At 48.3% G+C, this 19,119-nt stretch overlaps 1 protein-coding gene across 2 annotated transcripts; it reads right to left on the bottom strand.

Moving 5' to 3' along the window:
* Positions 1 to 2,601: 2,601 nt before the first annotated feature.
* MLEC (malectin) lies at positions 2,602 to 18,204 on the bottom strand. Of its 2 annotated transcripts, XM_003907265.4 has the most exons (5): positions 17,551 to 18,204; positions 10,804 to 10,982; positions 10,073 to 10,249; positions 9,921 to 9,978; positions 2,602 to 8,087 (listed from the first exon to the last, which is right to left on the bottom strand). In XM_003907265.4, exons 1-5 carry the CDS (start codon positions 17,780 to 17,782, stop codon positions 7,858 to 7,860), a joined length of 876 nt encoding a protein of 291 aa, XP_003907314.1. In that variant the 5' UTR covers positions 17,783 to 18,204; the 3' UTR covers positions 2,602 to 7,857. The 2 variants fall into 2 exon arrangements, with proteins under 2 accessions (XP_003907314.1, XP_017801736.1); XM_017946247.3 differs by lacking the exons at positions 9,921 to 9,978; positions 10,073 to 10,249.
* Positions 18,205 to 19,119: the final 915 nt, after the last annotated feature.

The raw sequence follows: 19,119 nt of genomic DNA, 5'->3' as shown, positions 1-19,119 counted from the left end.
TGTGGTGGCTACACACCTGTACTAGTTCCAGCTGCTCAGGAGGCTGAGGTGGGAGGATTGCTTGAGCCTGGGAGGTCAAGGCTGTAGTGAGCCAAGATCTTGCCACTGCACACCAGCCTGGGAGACAGAGCAAAAACCCTGCCTCAAAAAAAAAAAAAAAAAAAAAAAAAAGAAAAGAAAATGATTTTTCACATTTTACACTCCACTTTTTTAAAAATTTATTTCTGTATATATTTATAGATCCTTATATCACCAAGTCTTAAAAGTTACTTTTTCGGAGAAATAATGAAACCTCCATGTAAACATAGATTCATCAGTTATCAATACTCAAAAGGTTCCTCTTTAAAACTAATACATCATGGCACTAAAAGCACAGATTTTGGGGTCAAACAGCATTGGGTTCCAGTCTCTGCTCTACCACTTACCAGCTATGTGACTCTGGCCAGGTCGTTTCTCTCCCGAGGCCTTTGTGTCTTCATTTACAAGTCAGGCTAGTCACAGGTCTTTCCTAGCATTGTTATGAAGAGGAGACACAAAATGGCACCAAAAAGCACTATGCTGGTGCCAGGAAGAGTGTCCCAAGAATGGTCGCTATAGCAATATATACAAGTGGCCTCTTTCTCCAGGCCCCCTCTGTTGAGGGCAGGCACACAGGGCAGGCGCACGGGGCAGGGAGAAGCCCGTGGAGCCAGGTGGAAGAGTGTAGTGAGAAAGCAAGTGGAGTTATTTCATACTAATGTTAAGTGGTGAGGAACAAACAAAACTGAGACTCTTGGGCCAGAGCGCTGCAGCAAGATGCCTGTGGCCTTAGGTTGTTGGAGAGCAGAGGCAAGTGCGCTCCAGGACCTCCATGCTCCGCCTCCTTTCTGCCTTGACCCCTCACCACTGTGATAGCAATGAGCTTTCCAGTAAGTACTGGAAAAACTCATCTCTCTTCCTTTATGGGGGATGGGGGGTACTAAGTACGGAGAAAGGTCTCACCGGCTCCAGCCAACCGGGAGCCTGATTTCCTTAGTAAGATTAAGATCTGGACCCACAGAGTGGTCCAACCCAACCCCGGTACTTGGCCCAAGATCTTCTGTCAGACAATTTCCCTCCCTGCAACTCCCTAGAGCGGGAATTCTTCAGGTCTCTTCCCCATTTGGCAGCTCATGCAAAGCTACTTGAAATAGTAACAATGAAATCTGAATTAGGAAAGAACTCCAGTTATGGGGGCGCTCAGCCTAAGAAAGAGGCTCTGTGGGCCTCCTGGCTTGTTTGGGCCCTGAGAACAGACTCCATCAACACTGGCCTCACTCTTGGAGCTGTACACTGAATTCTGCCCTTCACGGGATAACCGACAGAAGTAGGCCAAACTCCTGTCCCTCCACCTCCACCCCTCCCCAGCCCTGCAAGCCAGCAGTCTCCATTCCCACTCGGAGAAATCCCACAAGTAGGCTCTGGAGCCATGCCACCCAGTACCATGAAGAAATGGATGGCAGCAGAGGGTAATGATTAAGAGCAGGAGTCCTGGTTTAAAACCCCAGCTCCACCTTTTGTTGGTTGTGCTACCTTGTGCAAGTCACTTCGTCTCTTAAAGGGGAATACCAACTGGTTTGCTGAAGATAAGAGACAACATCTGTAACAAATGCTGGGCATTGTGCCCAGCCCATTCCAAGAACTCAATAATGGACAGCTGTAATTATCTTCACAGCTTTAAAGAGCTTGGGCTTTGATGGCAGACAGACTGGACTTGAACCCAGGCTTGACCATTTACTAAATTAGTCTGGGGTATGTTACTGAACTTTTCTGAGCTTCAGTGTTTCTTTTTGTGTGTGTGAGAGAGGCTCTCTGTCACCCAGGCTGGAGTGCAGTGGCGAAATCTCAGCTCACTGCAGCACTGACCTCCTGGGCTCAAGTGATCCTCCCACCTCAGCCTCCTGAGTAGCTGGGACCACACGCATGCACCACCATGCTCAGCTAATTTTTGTATTTTTAGTAGAGACAGGGTTTCGCCATGTTGCCCAGGCTGGTCTTGAACTCCTGGGCTCAAGCGATCTGCCGTCCTCAGCCTCCCAAAGTGCTAGGATAATAGGCGTGAGCCACCACGCATGGCTTAACATTCCTCACCTGTAAAACGTGGCTTATAAATTATAGGAAAAAAAATCCCTCCTCCATTCTGCTCTTCCTAATGTGTAGTCAACAGTGACAAAACACCAGAAAAGGAGCAAGCAGAGAAAAATCTCCTATGGCTTAGGTGAGCTAGCTTGTCCGTGAGTTATCACAGAGGCTAAGGGAATGGAGAGGAGAGGCAGCAACGGGCCCAGTGTGCCTTCAGAGTGGGGCAGTCCGTGCCTAGTTGTTCCAGTGAAAATGAAAACAAATTTTTTGTCCTTAAATGTGCGGCTAGTTGAAGTGACCAGGAAGGGTTTTACAGAATGATTCCCCTAAGCAAACATCCCAGAGAGAAGAAAAGCAAAAGACACACAGCTAAATGGACAACAGTTCCCAGCCTTGTCACAGGAGAACTCTTCGGAGCCAAGTGAACCCCTGGGTCTTCTTTTTCCCACCCCATCACTTCAACGCTTTGTAATCAAGTTCAAACTCAGTCCCAACACAGAGTGTCACTGCAAATTGTTTATTAAAACACAAAGCAACGGACAGTGAAAAACATCCTGATTTTGTACTTTTTGGTGGGAGTGGGGTGGGACATGGAAGGGGTAGGGCCAGATGGAGACAGCCCAGAAGGAAAGCCAGCTCTATCCACCCCTACAGCTTCCCCGGCCAACCAGGTTCAAAGTTCGTCAATTCTATCTCACTGTGCCGCCGTCAACACATGTTGTGGCTACTGACAAAGAGTTGGTTTGGCCTCCACAGAGAGAGGATGGGAAACTAGAAGAGAAGCTACAAGGGCTAAGAACTTGACGCTTTCTCTCCAGTACGTGATACAGAATAGAACAGCCAGGCCCAATGTGGAAGGGTGGGGTTGGTTTCCTGACAAGCCAGGTTAGGTCAGTAATGGTTGAAGAGGCTGCCCTGAGCTCAGAATGGGCAGCTGGTCCTAGCCTGGGAGAACTTCTTGGAAGGAAAAGGTAACATTCCTTAAGTTCAAGGAGAGAACCAATCCAGGGTCAAATTTCTTTTCATTCCCTGGATCACAACACACCAGGGAAGAGAGGAGTCAAGAATGTCTCTCCCTGCCAGTGCTCCCCTCCTACCTCCCAACTCGGCTCCCCCTTCCCAACAGTTGTCCTTTGAAAGGACGGAAAGCGCACTTCAGTTTGTTGTTTTTCCTCATACTGAAATAAAGCACTGAAGCTCAAAATAGAGGTGAGAATGGAGTTCTGCTTTCCCCAGTGCTATGTGCCCCCATCTCACAAGACTGCCTGGATGCAAGAGGTGCCAAGGCCCTCTCTGCCAACTCAAACAGGCGCTACTGTTTCCCTGGCTGCCAGCACAATCCTGGCTCCTTGTGTTTATACTCCTGGGGGAACTCGTCCCAGGAGATCCATCCTGCTCTTTTCCTGCCAACCTAGCTAGTCCCCAAATCACCTGCTCTTATCAAGATAATCTGGCCCCCCACAGTAAGCTAGACAGAAGGCAGCTGGAAAGGACAGGCCAGACTGGAAGCAAGCCACACAGGTGCAAAGAAGAAACCCGCCCTCACTAGGCAGCGGATCCATTGGTACCAATCTAGTCTCATAACAAAATGAGGAAATCTAGCACTCTTGCCCCAGGAGAGGTTTAAATACAGAGAGTCATAGCTTGGACTGAAAGAGAAAAATTGCTCTGATCTTTCTAAATCTTGAACATTAAGGCTTCTTTGCAATTTTCTTAGAGTTCTTTGATCGTTAATGATATCTTTCCATCGAAGAGAAGCAGATTTCTTCTGAGATTTCTGAACGCTTCCTGGGTGTTTTTTTGTTTCTGGTTCTGCTTCAGTGTACTATCACTTTGCCTTGCCTCAGTCTCTCCTTCCTCCGGGGCCACAGAAGAAGGCCCAAAGCATACCCATCCTGCCCTTGGAGAAAAAAAAAAAAGAAAGATTCGTCTCTCACTTTGGAAAGCTCACCTACTCTCCTAGGTCATTTTGGAGAGGCATGGAGGACAATATTCCATGTTGCCATTTGATGCCATTAAGGATCCTCAAGGCAAGAAGACACTTGAATTATGCCAGAGTAGGCCAGTAAAGGGGAGGGAAGGGACAGGGAAGCAGCCCCATGGCAGGGACTATAGGACCCCTGCCCAGACCTGAATCTAGAGGGAATGCCCCACCCTGGCTCAGAGCAGGAGAGGAAAAGGCACTGTGCTGACCGGGGCAGGTCCTTCCCCAACCCCCAGGGAGGGCAGAGAACCTGCTGATTCTTTCCCTGGGTTTCCCAAGGTGAGCCAATTTCTAGGGAAAGGGATGTTAGCACTAGGAAAAGGAAAATACTGCTGCTGTTTTCTGAAGTTCTCAGCTGAGATTTTAGAAACCATAGCCAGGCCTTTCCAGGAGAGGCTAGAGGCAGGATAAGAAGGAAGAGAAATTCCTTAAAACAGAAGCTTCTCCCAAGAGATAAGTCAAAACCACAGTTTAAAGCTGGACCAAACAGTTCCCAGGCACAGAAAGGGGGAGGTAAACCTAACTCCAACTTTGCCCTCTCATCAAAGCCTAAGTGTCCACTAACGTGATCCCAGTAGCTCTTAGGCAGTGACAGCAAGAGAACACGAATACACTCTCAAACCAACAGGTGGCCCTGTAGGCAGGGCTAGTCTTCCTGGAAGTCTAACGCCATTGACACCTGAAGAAAACTATCTTCCCAGTGATAAGAACTCAGGGTGTCCACTGAGCAGCCTCTCCTCAACAATGGAGATTTTTCAGAAAAATGAATCTGGTTTAAGGGACACAAATCCCACAGAGTTTCTTGGCACGATGTTTCAGTAAGCATGAGACCCAAAAAAGTCCGATTAGAGACCAACTGGCCTCAAAGCTAGACTGCAGAACTCTCAGCCAATCTCTGCAGCAGACATCTGCATCACCCTCCCAGAAATTCAACTCAGGCCACACTTCTGGCAAAAGAAGTTTCACCCTGACTGTCCTAGTTTTCAGCCAGCTGGGCTCAGTGAGATCTAAAAACCTAGGACAGAGTGTAGATCCAGTAGAGGAGCCCGGGCCTCTCCTCCACGCACCCCTCACCACCTCCCATGCATTCCCTATGGTGCAGCCTCTCAGTCCTAGCACTAAGCTCAAAATGCAGATAGGGGAACAAACAGTGCAAAAAGCAAAAGGTGAACAACAGAGTAATTCTTGACACATACAGTACAAAAATAAAAATAATCCCACCCCTTTAACCTAAACTTCATGTACCTGTATCTTGGAGGAGCCACAAAACAAAAACAAAAACAAAAACACTTTCAAGTTCAGCATCATGAGCCAGCTGTGGCCAGCCCCAGGTTAACAAGCTCTTGTTAACTGGATAGGCTTGGCTCCAGGGGAGTCTACCCCAGCCCCCACCATACTTCTTCCTGTTTCCTCACTTCCCCTTTAGTTTTTGTTAGCCATAGAAAGATGTTCCTTCCTTTCGGACACAACCAGAGAGGAAAGCGCCCATCCCTAACCCTGAGCTCAGGGGAAAAGGGTGGGCTTGGAAACAGAGGCAGAAGCAAGGCTGCTTGGCTTACAGTACCATTAGGAAATGGCCCCAGGAGTCAGGGCTTCCTTCTGAGACGCTGAGTCACTAAAGGGATGTGTTGAGTTGGAAGGCAGGACCCCCTCCTTCCTCAGACAGACCCAGGCAAACTAACAAACAAGGCAAAATGGAGGCAGCCAGTCCTCCTCCTTCATCTTGACTAATCCAATGACAGTGGCTTTGGGGAATTTTGATGGGACAGGAACCAAAGCTACTGCCAGAAGCCTATTTAGTTAGGATGTCCACTGCCCCAGGCAGGTGGTCCCAAAGACCAAGGCTACAGTACCTTATCCTTTAGAAGCAGGGGAGCTATGTGAAGCACTATGGGAAGTGTACCTCTGACTGCAGCCTCAGGCCACAACCCTCCAGCTGCCTGACTCAACACCCCAGCACTGAGACCCAAGTCACAGCAAAAACAACAGGCTACAATTCTCAAATGACTAAATGCTGGCCTGGAGTAATCATGAAAGAGCCAAAACCCAGGACATGAGCCCAAGAGCTACCTATTTTGTCACATAAGGAACAGTTCAAATATATAGAGCTCTTAAAAAACATATCTAATAAAGCAAACTCAAAATTAAACACATTCTAGAAAAATGGGCCTGGCCTGAGATCCTATATTGACTGCTCCAGCCCAAGCTGAAGCGAATCCTGCTGTCTCCCATCCACAAAATTCCTTTTAGCTTGGCTGGGTCCTCCTTCATTGTTGCCCTAACTGGGAAATGGATGACGGTGACCAGAAAGGAGGGGACTAGGGAAGCTTCATTTCCTACAGAAATTTTTTCAGGGAATTTAAGACCGACACTTAGATGCTAAGATTAGCTTCAGAGCTGCCAAGGCTCTGGCTGACTGGAATTCTTTCAGTCCCATCACACCAAGAACCTGACTGCTACTTGGACAGGGAAATGAAAGGATAGGGGAGGGAGGGGCATACTATTAAGATCAATAAGAAGCGTCACTGGGTCTATATAGCTAATTAGTCTAGTTCCTTGAAGTAGCTCTAGGCATAAACCAAAACTGGCTGAACTGTGACACACAAGAACATGGGAATAAATGAACATCAGATACCAGACACTCTGAACAGTGGTCAGTCAATTAGTAGGGCTCAAGTCTCTGAGGTTGCTCTTAAGCTATGCTAACATAAGCCTTTTCTAATCCAAAGACCAGAAGAGACTTTTAAGGTCAAGTGTTCTGTTGCTGCAGGCTGGAAAGCATCCCTGCCCCCTGGCAGCAAGACCCTACAAAGGGGCCAGTAAAGAACTGCTGGGTCAGGTCCTCCTGGCTGCTGGCTCAGAGATCCAGGGAGGGAGGTACCAACAAGGTGAGGTGGTAAAGGAGAAGACATTCAAGCAGAGAACCCCAAATCCCCGTGTCTCCTTCCCTTCTTGGGTATAACTTAGTGGGATGGTTGAGGGGGAGAAGAAATTTCAAATGAGCCAGATTAAGGAAACAAACAAACAAACAAACAAACTGAGAAGAAATCAAGTCCCCAACAGGCACTAAAATCAAAATGATTTGTTGTGGTAACAAGTCAGAGGCGATCTGAGGATCCAACATAACCTAATCGTCTTGGATGCCGGACAGTCTATAACTGGCACATGCCAGGGAGACAAGCAATGACAAAGCTCAACACTAAAGGTGGGACCATCACTGGATTAATCCAGAAAGGCTTCCAGATAAGGAAGCATTTTCTTTTCTTTTTTTTTTTTAATCTCCCTACTTTTCCACCCCTTCACACACATTCTTTCGATCCCAGGACATCTAAAGTCTTATCTAGACATAACTTCAGAACATACCTAACTCCCAGTGCTGGTCATCTCAGGTAATAAGATGGCATTTCCCTGCTGTTAATTTCTAACCTAAAAAAAGGAACAGTGACTCCTCTGAGTTCAGAGTCCTTTCCACTAGGTGTACAAACGAGGATCCTTGAGCAGGAAGGATCCAGTTTATCCTAAGTATCCTCAAGAGGAAAGAGACGGCTGGGAGCCAGCCACAAAGAGAGGACGAGGACCTAAGCAGGTCTGGGACCAGGTGGTGAATGAGGGCTGCTCTCTACTCGCTCTGCCTCTTTTTGTCTCCTTTAATTGGTTTTTTTTTTGTCTTTGTTTTTTTTTCATTAATCATTGTGAAAAATATAGAAACCAAAACCAATATGGCTGGTTTCTTTCCCACACCCCTCCACCCTGTTCAGGATGGTCATTTGTTCTCACAACCGGCAGAGGCAGAAGAGGGTTGGAATGAAGACTCCGAAGGCCACCAGGATGGGAAACATGAGGCTGCTGTTGTCCGAGGCATAGGGGTTGGGTGTGCGGGGGCCTGACTGCACCCGGTTCTTATTGGTCTGTTTTTTGAGATTAGACCCTTCATCATATTCTTCTTCTTCTTCTTCCTCTTCTTTCTTCTCCAATCCTGGATGAGGCTGAAGCTTTGGTACATCTAACACAAGGAAGAAAACACTGTTAAGACCCATAGCATGTAAGTAAGAGAGACCCTTAAAAGCAGCAAATAAGCCACAATAAAGAGATTCCTGTGAGTGAGCCCAGGTCCAGAGAAAAGACCAGAAGTAGCAGAAATAGCCTCTGGTCTACAGAACAGTAGAGTCCTGCAAAAGCCTGAGATTTAACTAGGAAGTAGAAAAAGCCCTGCTCATAGGGAGGCTCACTGTCTCACCTTCTGTTGTAGAAAAAGCCCTGCTCATAGGGAGGCTCACTCTCTCACCTTCTGCTCTACTTTGACAGAGCCCCAAGATGACCAGACTGGACAGGGACAATGACCCGATGCCTAAACTTTAACGTCTCCAAATCCCGCCTCCTCCCACAAGCCCACATTCCCTTTTGATTCACACAACAATTGAAGAAAAGCTGACCCAGAGAGTTCTGGTTCCCAGCACACACTGTCCCTCTGTCCTGCCTCCTCCTCAGGGACTTGAACACAGGTCTGTTTGGTGGTAAGACATCCATCCTCCTAGATGTCATAATATCAGCATTTGGAGGACATCAAGACAATAGGATGAAATCCTAAGTGCATTCAAGATAAGTTGGGAAAAGGTACAGAAGTGGAGTGGGGGAGAAATGTCACAAAGACGCAGCGTTCTCTGCAAAAATCAGCCTGAGATGCTGGCAGCCAGGAGAATCTAAACCCTGAGAAAGAGATACACTCTAAGACTTGATCCCAAGGATAAGGAGACATAAATAAAGGAAGTTTTGTCCCAGTGCAGTCCAGCAATGCTGGAATCTTTCCGAGCATACCAAAACCCTACAGGACTCCTCCTTTTACCTTTTTTTCCCCTAGGAAAGAGATGTCAAACAAACAAAATAAGGACAAGTTTTAGATGATCCCAAATGACTACAAAGGTCAAGGTACACCAATAGGTACCATTATTAATCCCAATTTATCGGGAAATTAGAAACATCCCTCCAAGACAAACATCCGATTAAATGGCAGCAACAAGATATATGTAGACTTGGCCGGGCGCGGTGGCTCAAGCCTGTAATCCCAGCACTTTGGGAGGCCGAGGCGGGTGGATCATGAGGTCAGGAGATCGAGACCATCCCTGGCTAACATGGTGAAACCCCGTCTCTACTAAAAATACAAAAAACTAGCCGGGCGTGGTGGCGGGCGCCTGTAGTCCCAGCTACTCAGAGGCTGAGGCAGGAGAATGGCGTGAACCCCGGAGGCGGAGCTTGCAGTGAGCCGAGATCGCGCCACTGCACCCCAGCCTGGGCGACACAGCGAGACTCGGTCTCAAAAAAAAAAAAAAAGATATATGTAGACCTGACTCCAAAGCTTGCGGCTAGTACCATGTTATACTTCATCCTCATGCAACTGACTCTGAATCCCCTACAATTTTTTTTTTTTTTTTTTTTTTTGACGGAGGCTCCCTTCTTCCCCCCGGCTGGAGTGCAGTGGCGCGATCTCGGCTCACTGCAAGCTCCGCCGCCCGGGTTCACGCCATTCTCCTGCCTCAGCCTCCCGAGTAGCTGGGACTACAGGCGCCGCTACCTCGCCCGGCTAGTTTTTTGTATTTTTTAGTAGAGACGGGGTTTCACCGGGTTAGCGAGGATGGTCTCGATTTCCTGACCTCGTGATCCGCCCGTCTCGGCCTCCCAAAGTGCTGGGATTACAGGCTTGAGCCACCGCGCCCGGCCAATCCCCTACAATTTAGCTTTAAGTGTTTCCAAAATAGTGATCAGCTCAATTACCTCCCAAGGGTTTCCTCAACCATATCCTTCCACCCAAGTCAAAAAAGCAGGTCAAAACACAACTTACCATCCACTGTCCCAGCCATGATGTAGAGTGCACAGACTTTGGGATTGTCATAGTACCCCTAGAAAAAGGGAAACAGTAGTCAACCCCACACAGCAGCAAACAACTTCCCCTGTACCCACTCTCTTCAGCAATGGGCAGAATAGGGGAATTACCTTGACAAACTCAATGTAGAGCTTCCCTGTGAAGGTGGACACCTCGCCCTGGACACTCAGCTTCCCCTTTCTGATGCTCATAGGTATAATTTCATCGTGAGCTGTGCTATGCCCAACACGATCAAAGATATCCAAGTCCTTCACCACGACATGGCCATTCAATCGTACATCAAATACCTTCCAGGATAAGAAAAGGAAACAATGTCAAAACCATCAGCTCTACATCCTTTCAAGCAGTTGGGCATCATGCACCTTTTTGGGCTTCAAGTTCAAAAATAATTTAAGAAATGATGGGTCTGGATATCCAGGGTGGCTAGCATCCTTAACCCAGGTCAAATCAAAGCCATATTCCTTCGCTGCCCAGGAGGTCTTATACTGGCTTTAAGGAACAAAGAATACAAACAAAAAGCTTAGCATAGGAAGAAGGAAATTCACAGGAAGGGACAGAGGAAAAATAAGGCTAAAAGCAAGAAAGTGCGGCAAACCATGGAGGGAAGTAGCCAGGAGGGCCTTAACAGGATCTGTTAGTTACCAAAACAAGGATTCTGGCTTTGCTTTCTGTCACTAACCCCGAAGGCAAGTGCAGCCTTGTGGACTATGGAACGTGCTTCTCTAGAGCTCATCTGTTCTTCCTTTCTGGAGAGGCTCTCACACTCTCTATCCCCATAATAGTGGATTGTCCAAGAGCAGCAATGTCCCACTGGTCAAGCAGCAGCCTGACTAGGCCTCACCTTTTGCTGGGACTGTGCAAAGTAGACCTCGGCAAATTTCAAGACCAGCACGTAGTCCCCCTCCTCTTTGATGGGCACTTCGTAGCCAAAGGTCTCCTCATTGTACCGCTCAGTTTGATACAGGATCTGGTCCTCAGGGTTGGAACGCAGGATTGGCAGTTTCATGCCATAGTCTGAGGCTGAGGACAAAAGACAAAGAGAAAGCACATCAGAGGCAAGACACAAAAGAAGAGCAAAGACCTCAGAACAGCCAGAGGCATTTCCAGGGCAATGCTAATAACCCTCTCCATATAAAGGGCCACCCACTCTGCACCTGGCTCCAAACAGAGCTCCAACAAAGGCAGGAATCATACAGCCATTACTATGGAAGAGCAAAATGAAAGAAACTAAACACGAATCAGGCCAACAGCCCCTATAAACCTCAGAGCAGAACTTTCTAAAAGCACATTAAAATGACTTTTTCCCCCTGACTCTATGGAGAACAAGTCTAACTCATTATCAGAAGAAAGTGCTGTGTTGCAGCTGCCTGGTTCCCCAAGAGGGGGGGCTTCAGAGAAACCTAAAACAAAGGGGATGGCCAGGAACTCCATACAAGATGATCAAGTTCAAAGAATGTTTTCTCTCATTCAGAAAAGCCCAGAGTCTAAAACAAACAGGATATCTGCTTCGGAAAGTCATTCTTCATTGTCCTTGCTAATAAAATTCCAGCTTTAGTTGTTGCATTTTTTTTTTTTTATAATTTTCATTCAAAAAGTTCCAAAGCTGGTAAAAACAGGCATACAAAAGAAAGGTGTGATGCTAATATCCTTACTTCCCACAGACTCACAAAACTCTTCCTCACCTACTCACTTGAACATTCACTTAGATAAACCAACAGTAGAGAAAAAAGTTACTACTGCACCTCCAGTGCCTAGCACGGGACCTGGCACACAGTCACCACTCATACAGTTTGCTAAATGAACAAATGACAATGAAGGAGGTGCCTGCAAAGCAGTGAAGCCATGCCATTCTGTCCACAAGGCCAGAGCATCCTGCAGGGAAAGACAATCGGCCTAAGATGTCCAAGTCCTAGGGGAGTCACCTTTCACATTTCACAAACTGACAAGGAATGAGAGAGGGTAAAAGTAAAAAGTTACTTACCTCGGGTCAGTATCAGAAGAGTAGAAAACCTCTCTTGCCCCCGGCCCTCTCCCAGCCTTGGTATAAGACAGTTGTATATATGTTTTCTTCTTCCTCTCGCACAACAAACTAAACTCCTGACCTCAGGTGATCCACCCTCATCAGCCTCCCAAAGTGCTAGGATTACAGGCATGAGCCACCGCGCCAGGCCAAATCTTTTTTGTGCAAATATAAGATATCACATTTCAGTCTCAGAGATAAATAGTTCTGCTTCCTCCAGAGAGCAGCCTGACTCCTTTATCCTATAAACACAGCAAGGCTTTCCAGTGCTCCATAAATATACTTTCCCAACTACAGATGTAGCAGTCAGGTAGTCTCTCCTCCCGCATGAAATTAAGATTTCAAGACTGCCTTCCAATCTCACATGGTGACCATGAAGACATCTGGCAACTCGATCCTTTGGGAGACAGCCAGGGGCTGTCATCCCCAGAGCTTTATCTTCTGAATCACCAACAAGGGAGAGGACATGGCAAAAGGTAAAAGATGAACAAAAAGACCCAGTGGCTGAGGTCAAGACCTCAAAAAAATAAACATAACTGTTAACGGTTCCTGTAAGTGACATTAGCCACGAGATCAGATGGACCGATGAGACAATGGAACAGGAAACTCATTGCACTTTGTCTTCAGACTTTTTTCTTCCTATTTCTCCTCAAGAAATCAAAGAAAAGTAACTGAGCAATGCATACAAAGGATGTACTGCTAACATGCTCCCCCTCCTTTCCAGCCTTGGAAAACCACTGCCCTGGGATACAAACCTATGAAGACTGAAAGACTGCTATTTCTCTTCCATCTGAGCTCTAAGAATTTCCTTCTTCCATGAGGACCGTGATCCTTACACATCTGGAACATTAACTACATTTGATTTATAGATACACAGAAAATTGTGTGCATGTGCAGAGAGTTTTTTGTTTGTTTGTTTTTTGAGACGGAGTTTCGCTCTTGTTGCCCAGGCTGGAGTGCAATGGCACAATCTCGGCTCACTGCAACCTCCACCTCCCAGGTTCAAGGGATTCTCCTGCCTCAGCCTCCCAAGTAGCTAGAATTACAGGTGCACACCACCACACCTGGCTAATTTTTTGTATTTTTAATAGAAATGGGGTTTCGCTATGTTAGCTAAGCTGGTCTTGAACTCCTGACCTCAGGTGATCCACCCGCGTCGGTCTCCCAAAGTGCTAGGATTACAGGCATAAGCCACCACGCCAGGCCGAATCTTTTTTTTTCTCTTGCCAAGTGGAAAAAGTGAGAAACTGACAGTAATGTAATCTGTGGCAGTCTCAGTCCCACAGTGAAGAAAACTCAACCATGTGAATAAAAATTACTTAACAACCTTGGAATTACCTTTAAAATATTTCCCTTTAAAGCCCAAGTGGCTTTCCCAAGAGATCTGCCACATGCAAAGTTGAATTTGCCCGAGTCCCAAGAGATGCAGCAGCAAATAAGGATTTTTCTTCCCTCCTTAGCCTTTATGCATTCACAGCGAAACAGATTTCTCTAAAATACAATGAAGTGGACAGTCAGCATACTGCTGCAATTGGCATAATATAACTCAGTTAACCAAAAAGGAAGGGGGCCGAACGGCCTACATTATGTCTGCTCTTTCTTAGTTTTAGACAATGTAGTAACTAGACTCCTTGGAGAATTCAGCACAGGGTTCAGGAAAAGACAGACACAAAGGGTCGCTGAACAAGTTTTTTCTCTAGGTCTGTTTTCTCACCTATAAAATGGGGACACCACCTATCCCACAGCATTGTGGTAAGGATAAAACAATCCGTATAAAGAGCTCAATATAATGCCTCACACAGAGAGAGACACAGAAACATGGGTATGCTAGCCAGGCAAGAATATGCACGTGATAAGCACTAAATAAATGTCTCCACTCAAGGGAGTTTAGGGAATGGATCAAAAGAAAAGGAAGTAATAAAACTAACTGGAAAACTGCAACTGGGAACCACAAGAGCGGGAAAGCCAGAATGAGCAGAAGCCCGTCCTCCATAACACAGCTGTAGAGCTCCCCTTGGTGCTCTAGCGTCACTCCCCACCCCACCCTCAGATCTCCTGGTCACTAGACTGTTCTTCTGGATCACTTCTTTCTCAAGTGAGGCCAGTACCTAAAGAATTGTTCTGAATGGGCTGAGACAGGGAACCCATGGATTCAGGGACCTAAATTTTCTCCCTGTGAACTTCCACTACTTGGAGGGCCTGCAGATGAAGACTGCCTGTTAGGTGACAGTAGAGGTAGAGAATTCTAAACAAATCCCATGGCTTTGAGCAAATCAGAGGCAGCAGTGACTCCTCTCTCATCCCATCTTTCAAGCTCTTATCTCCCCAAAGCCAAATCCTTCCCCGGCTGAAAGGAAGGCAGCCCAGGAAAGGGTCTTCCTTACAGTTACAGCATTAGCAACCTGATAGGCTCTGGTACCTAGCCAGCTTTTTCCCCCTCTGGAGCCATGCTCTGCCCTATTTTTAATTCCATGTAAAAGGTCATCAAGGAAAAAAAAAAGTGACAGAGACACTTTAACCTACTCTGGACAGGAGAGTTTACAGCCTTATCAGAGATGTCTAAAGCATGAGTTTTTTTTTTTTTTTTTGAGAAGGAAAACAAGGCTCAGAGACGCAAAGCAAGTTTCTTAAGGCCGAGCAACTTTAGCAGGCATCTTTCTATGAAGAGGAAATAGCCTTCCCTAAATTCAAGCAAAATTCTATGCCCTCAGGTCAAATAACCAGGTCTTTTCCTAGTCAGAGTGAAGAGGAACTCAGAATGACCAAGTTACAAATCTGGAACATGGTCAGGCGCGATGGTTCACGCCTGTAATCCCAGCACTTTGGGAGGCCAAGGTGGAAAGATCATTTGAGGACAGGAGTTCAAGACCAGCCTGGGCAGCATAGAGAGACCCCTGTGTCTACAATAAAAAACAAAATAAAAAATTTTAAGTAAATAAATGAAACCCCTGGAATGTGCCTGATACCAAAACCCCAATGTGAACGCTTCTAAACCACCACTTTCTGTAGTGGTGCTCCCATCTGTGGAAGCACACAGGCTGAAAAAGCCTTTCCCAGGCTGTAAGCACTAGTTATCCTCAAGGCAAAAATGAAATTCAATAAATATTTTGAACTGCTTTTGAAAGCATAAGCCACTACGTGCCCTGGGCCACACACAATTACAAGAATGTTGAACTACAAAGAAACTATACAGAAACAGCAAGTTCAAAAGAAAACCAAACCCTTATCTGGACTAACTTAGTAACAAATACCTGAATTCATTCAACATAAAATCAACTTTTCTCAGCATGCTGGAAACAATATCACAGGCAGGTGGGAAAAGAAATAAGGCATACAGTTCCTACTGCAATCAGTGTAAATAGCTGCACGAGGCAAGGGTCTCCAAATACCTGGCACACCCTTATCCAAGCAGGCCCAGAAGAAAGGCAGCGTGAACAGCTGGACTTTCCTTGGTGCGATTGACTCCTTAGTATAGAGAGAGCTGCCTCCTGAGAGTGCAAGTTTATGCACATCTCAGCCCTGATCTAAAGCCAGCAAAATGCCTTTCTCAGGAACCTGGTAAGTGCAATGTTGCAACAAGCTGGTCCAAACTGCAGCTGACAAGCGCCACCTCCCATTCCCCATCTATGCCTTAATACTGCTCCAATTCTTACCCAGATTGGTAGAATGGAGAGGGGAACCTTAGCAGGGAACCTTCATTTATACAATTCCCCAAGGGCCAGTGTCCAAAATAGGACTCCAGTACACACGAGCTTTGGTAGGTCTCATGTAATTTTACCTGCTACAATAAACTCCTCCCAAGGAACTGCAACCATGAGCCAATAACCCAAGGACAGAGATCTTGGCTGACTGCTGACCAGGCCAAAGAAACACACACACACACACACACCACCTGCATTAGCAAATTAAAACCAGAATTTCTGAGTAAGGGCAGTATCTGGGAACTAAACCTGTGTGGTCTTACTCAGCTTTATCCTCTGCACAACAGACCAAATAGGACGATGTAACCAATGTAAGGCCTGGTATCTGCTAAGTGAAAAGAAACCATCCGCTCAGTGCCCTCACCACAGCTATCTCAAGAGACAAAGTCCACAAACAGTCTAGTTTCCTCAAGGGCTCCTTCCTCCCTGCCCACGCTGGTGAAGAAAGAGGAAGGGTCTAGGATAGAGATAGTAATAGCCTCCTGCTATAAAGTCTGGCTTTGGCCGCTGTTACCGCTGCTAAAGACTGGAGCCCTGAGTCAGCTGAACCCAGGCTACTGTGATCTACATGCCAGGGCTCAACAAATTCCAAGACAAACATAGAACTTCAGAAAACAGCCCTGTGTCCCAAGACCCTCACATGTGTGAAAGGCAATAAACTCCTTAATATAACAAATTTCAGAACACTGCCATCGATTTGGGAAGAACTAACTCCTTTAGTAAAAGCAAGAGCCAAATCTGGGCATCGCAGAAAAAGAGGGAGAGAAAGTGAAGAGTGAGTCTGTCTCCTGGTTGTCTGCAGGTGGCATACTGCCAATCTGGCTGCCTCTGAACCCGGTATACAGCGTCAATCTCCTTCCAACACACGAAGCAAAGAACTTCCTTCTGAAACCTGTTTTCCAATCCCTCCAACAGAAGAAACAAAGATTATAAAGCAGATCTTCCAAAACAGTGGTCTCGGGGCAACCTACATCACAAGCCCCTGGTGCAGAAACCTGGGTCCCAGCAAAAAAGCTCAATCTACTATAATCGATTTCGAGTGGGGACTAGGAACCTGCATTTTTAAGCAGCTGCCCTGGCAATTCTGACACACACTAACTTTGGGAAGGGAGCGGCTCTGTTAAAAACCACTGTTGCCCAACAAATCACAATCATTTTCCCCCTAAGCTGGAATTAGAACTCTCAGGCTCACCTAGGGGAGGTTGTAAGCATTCTCTGAGAGGCCATTCGGATTCTTACACTGGTTGACCCAGTTCACCCACAGCCACCAGCCTCACGTGCAGGATGGCTTCGATAGAACCACCCTCTGGGGGCGGCCTGCAGATTCTACTTTTAAGCACACATATTCTTCGCTCGAAAAGAGGGCGGGGGAGCAGGCTACAATCAAACTTTCCTGGCCCATCCTCTTCGAAGATTCCTTCCTATTCTGGCTAAGAATCAAGCCCCGCTCCTGCAGAAGGGGCAAGGAAAGCGGCCGATTCCTGGGTCGACAAGAATCTCCCAAGAACTGTCTCGCCAGGAGAAGCAGGGGCACCCATGACCTACAACCTGCGAGGCCTGGAGGTGGCAAAAGGCCGCCTTCGTCATTTCTCTCCCAGCTTGGATGGGAGTGAGGGGTTGAGAAAATGCAGGATGAGAAATCCAAATATAACTAACTTCTCACCAACTCTCTGCCTGTATGACTCTAGGTACCCTGGAGCCAGTGCCAGGCCCTGAGCTCAGAGCGGGGCCCCGAGAAAGCTGCAGAGAAACTTCGCTCCAGAGACGCGGCCCCAGGGTCGAAAGGGGCTCGGGGCCCGTAGCCCCCGGCCGGCTGCGCCCAGCACAGCAGGCCCCGGATCCCGCGGCTCGGCAGGGGGACTCTCACCTCGGCCCACCCGGCCTTCCAAAGGGTCCTTGCGGAAGTGGATCCCGTGCACGTCCACATGCGCCTCTCCGCCCGCGTTGACCGCCCAAATGACGCTCTCCGGCAGCCCGGCCCCCGCCGCGCCAGCCACGCCGGCCACGCCGAGCCCCGGTCCCTGGATCGCCGGTAGCAGCAACAGCAGCAGTCGCAAGAGCGCCACAGCGGTTCCCTCAACCGTCCAGGCTCCCAGCATGGCGGCCACCACCACGGGGGCAGCCCCCGCCGACCCTCGTCCTCGGCCGGCTGCCAGGCCACCCCGGACTCAGAAAAACAGCGCCACGAACCGCTCCGCCTGAGTCGCCGGGGACATGTCGCTCTCAGGCCTCCTTCTTCTCAGCCACGGGTACCGCCTCCCACCTCACGGACAACCTACCCCGCCGCCCGCCCCCGGCCACGACCGTGCAGCCAATCAGCACCAGGCCCTCATTAATTACCCACTACCCCGCCGGGAAGCGCCCGTTCATTGGATGTCAGGCGCGGGAAAGGGCGTGGCTTCTCCCAGGCGCCGGCCCAGCAGTCGGGCACGAGATGGAGCGCGCGCAGAGGGAGTGAGTTCGGTTGAAGCGGCGGTTCGATGCGGAAGTGGCGGGTGCAGCGCCCAGGCGGCCCCGGAATCCCACAGCTGAATGGGAAAGGTGGCCTGGGGAGGAAGGTTTAGGGTAGGGCGCACTGACACGTCGCCAGCACTTCCGGTGCTCCGGCTCTTGAGACCAAATAGGCTCTGGAGGGGGCGTGGCCGACTTTCCCGCCCCCTCTTTTCTCAGGGAGAAGCGTGAGCATAAATTCTAGTAGGAGAAGCAATGGACACTCTCCAGACCTAAGAGACTCAGTCCTTTTCCCCGCGTGAGGGAGACGACCCATGCTTTCCCAGAGAGGCCGCGGACACAGTTCTCCAGGGAACGAGTCCCACGAGGATAAGGCCCCGCCCCCTCCCCTTAGCGGGCTCGGGGCGGGTGGTAGCGTCCAGACGGCCGTCCAATGAGAAGGCTCCAACGCAGCGGAAACGCGTGGCTTTGTGAGCGTGGGGGCGCCAGGCCGCCCGCGTCTCCATGGCGACAGCCTCTGGCCGGCCTCCGTGGCGTAGGGGCGGGACCGGGGCGCCCTAGGCGCTGGCTGGAGTGGGTGCCGGCGGTGCGCAGACTGGAGGCCGGGACCGTCCCGCACAGACACGGCCCGCGCTACCTCCCTGCACCTTCACGGTTCACCTGGAGCTCTCCCACACTGGCGATCCCTGCGCTTCGGTCGCTGTTCAAATTCCCATTTTTCCGATGGGGAAACTGAGGCCCAGAAAGAGACTGAATGTTGCCAAAGGGTCGCATCGCAAGTGTAGGGCAGAGTCAAGACAAAAATAAATAAATAAATAAATAAATACTGGTCGATTTAGAAATTCTCCCTAAAAGGAAAAAAATGTATCAAGTCCCTACTACTAGGGTGTCAGATTTGGCAGATAAAGTATGAGAAGCCCAGTTATATTTGAATTTCAGATAAGCAAATGGGACCCACTTATACTAAAATAAATGCACTGTTTAT

The sequence above is a fragment of the Papio anubis genome, chromosome 9 (genome assembly GCF_008728515.1).
Source record: "Papio anubis isolate 15944 chromosome 9, Panubis1.0, whole genome shotgun sequence".
Taxonomy (NCBI): Eukaryota; Metazoa; Chordata; class Mammalia; order Primates; family Cercopithecidae; genus Papio; species Papio anubis.
Note: the sequence above shows the minus strand (reverse complement) of the source record. Positions and strands in the feature narration are given on the sequence as shown.

Bases quoted from the DNA above. Each gene is read 5' to 3' on its own strand.
- MLEC (XM_003907265.4), bottom strand. From the start codon at position 17,782: ATGCTGGGAGCCTGGACGGTTGAGGGAACCGCTGTGGCGCTCTTGCGA. The intron at 9,979-10,072 runs GTAATTCCCCTA...CCCTTTTTCTAG, and splicing joins TCTACATTGAGTTTGTCAAG to GGGTACTATGACAATCCCAA. The intron at 8,088-9,920 runs GTAAGTTGTGTT...TCCTTGTGTTAG, and splicing joins CATGGCTGGGACAGTGGATG to ATGTACCAAAGCTTCAGCCT.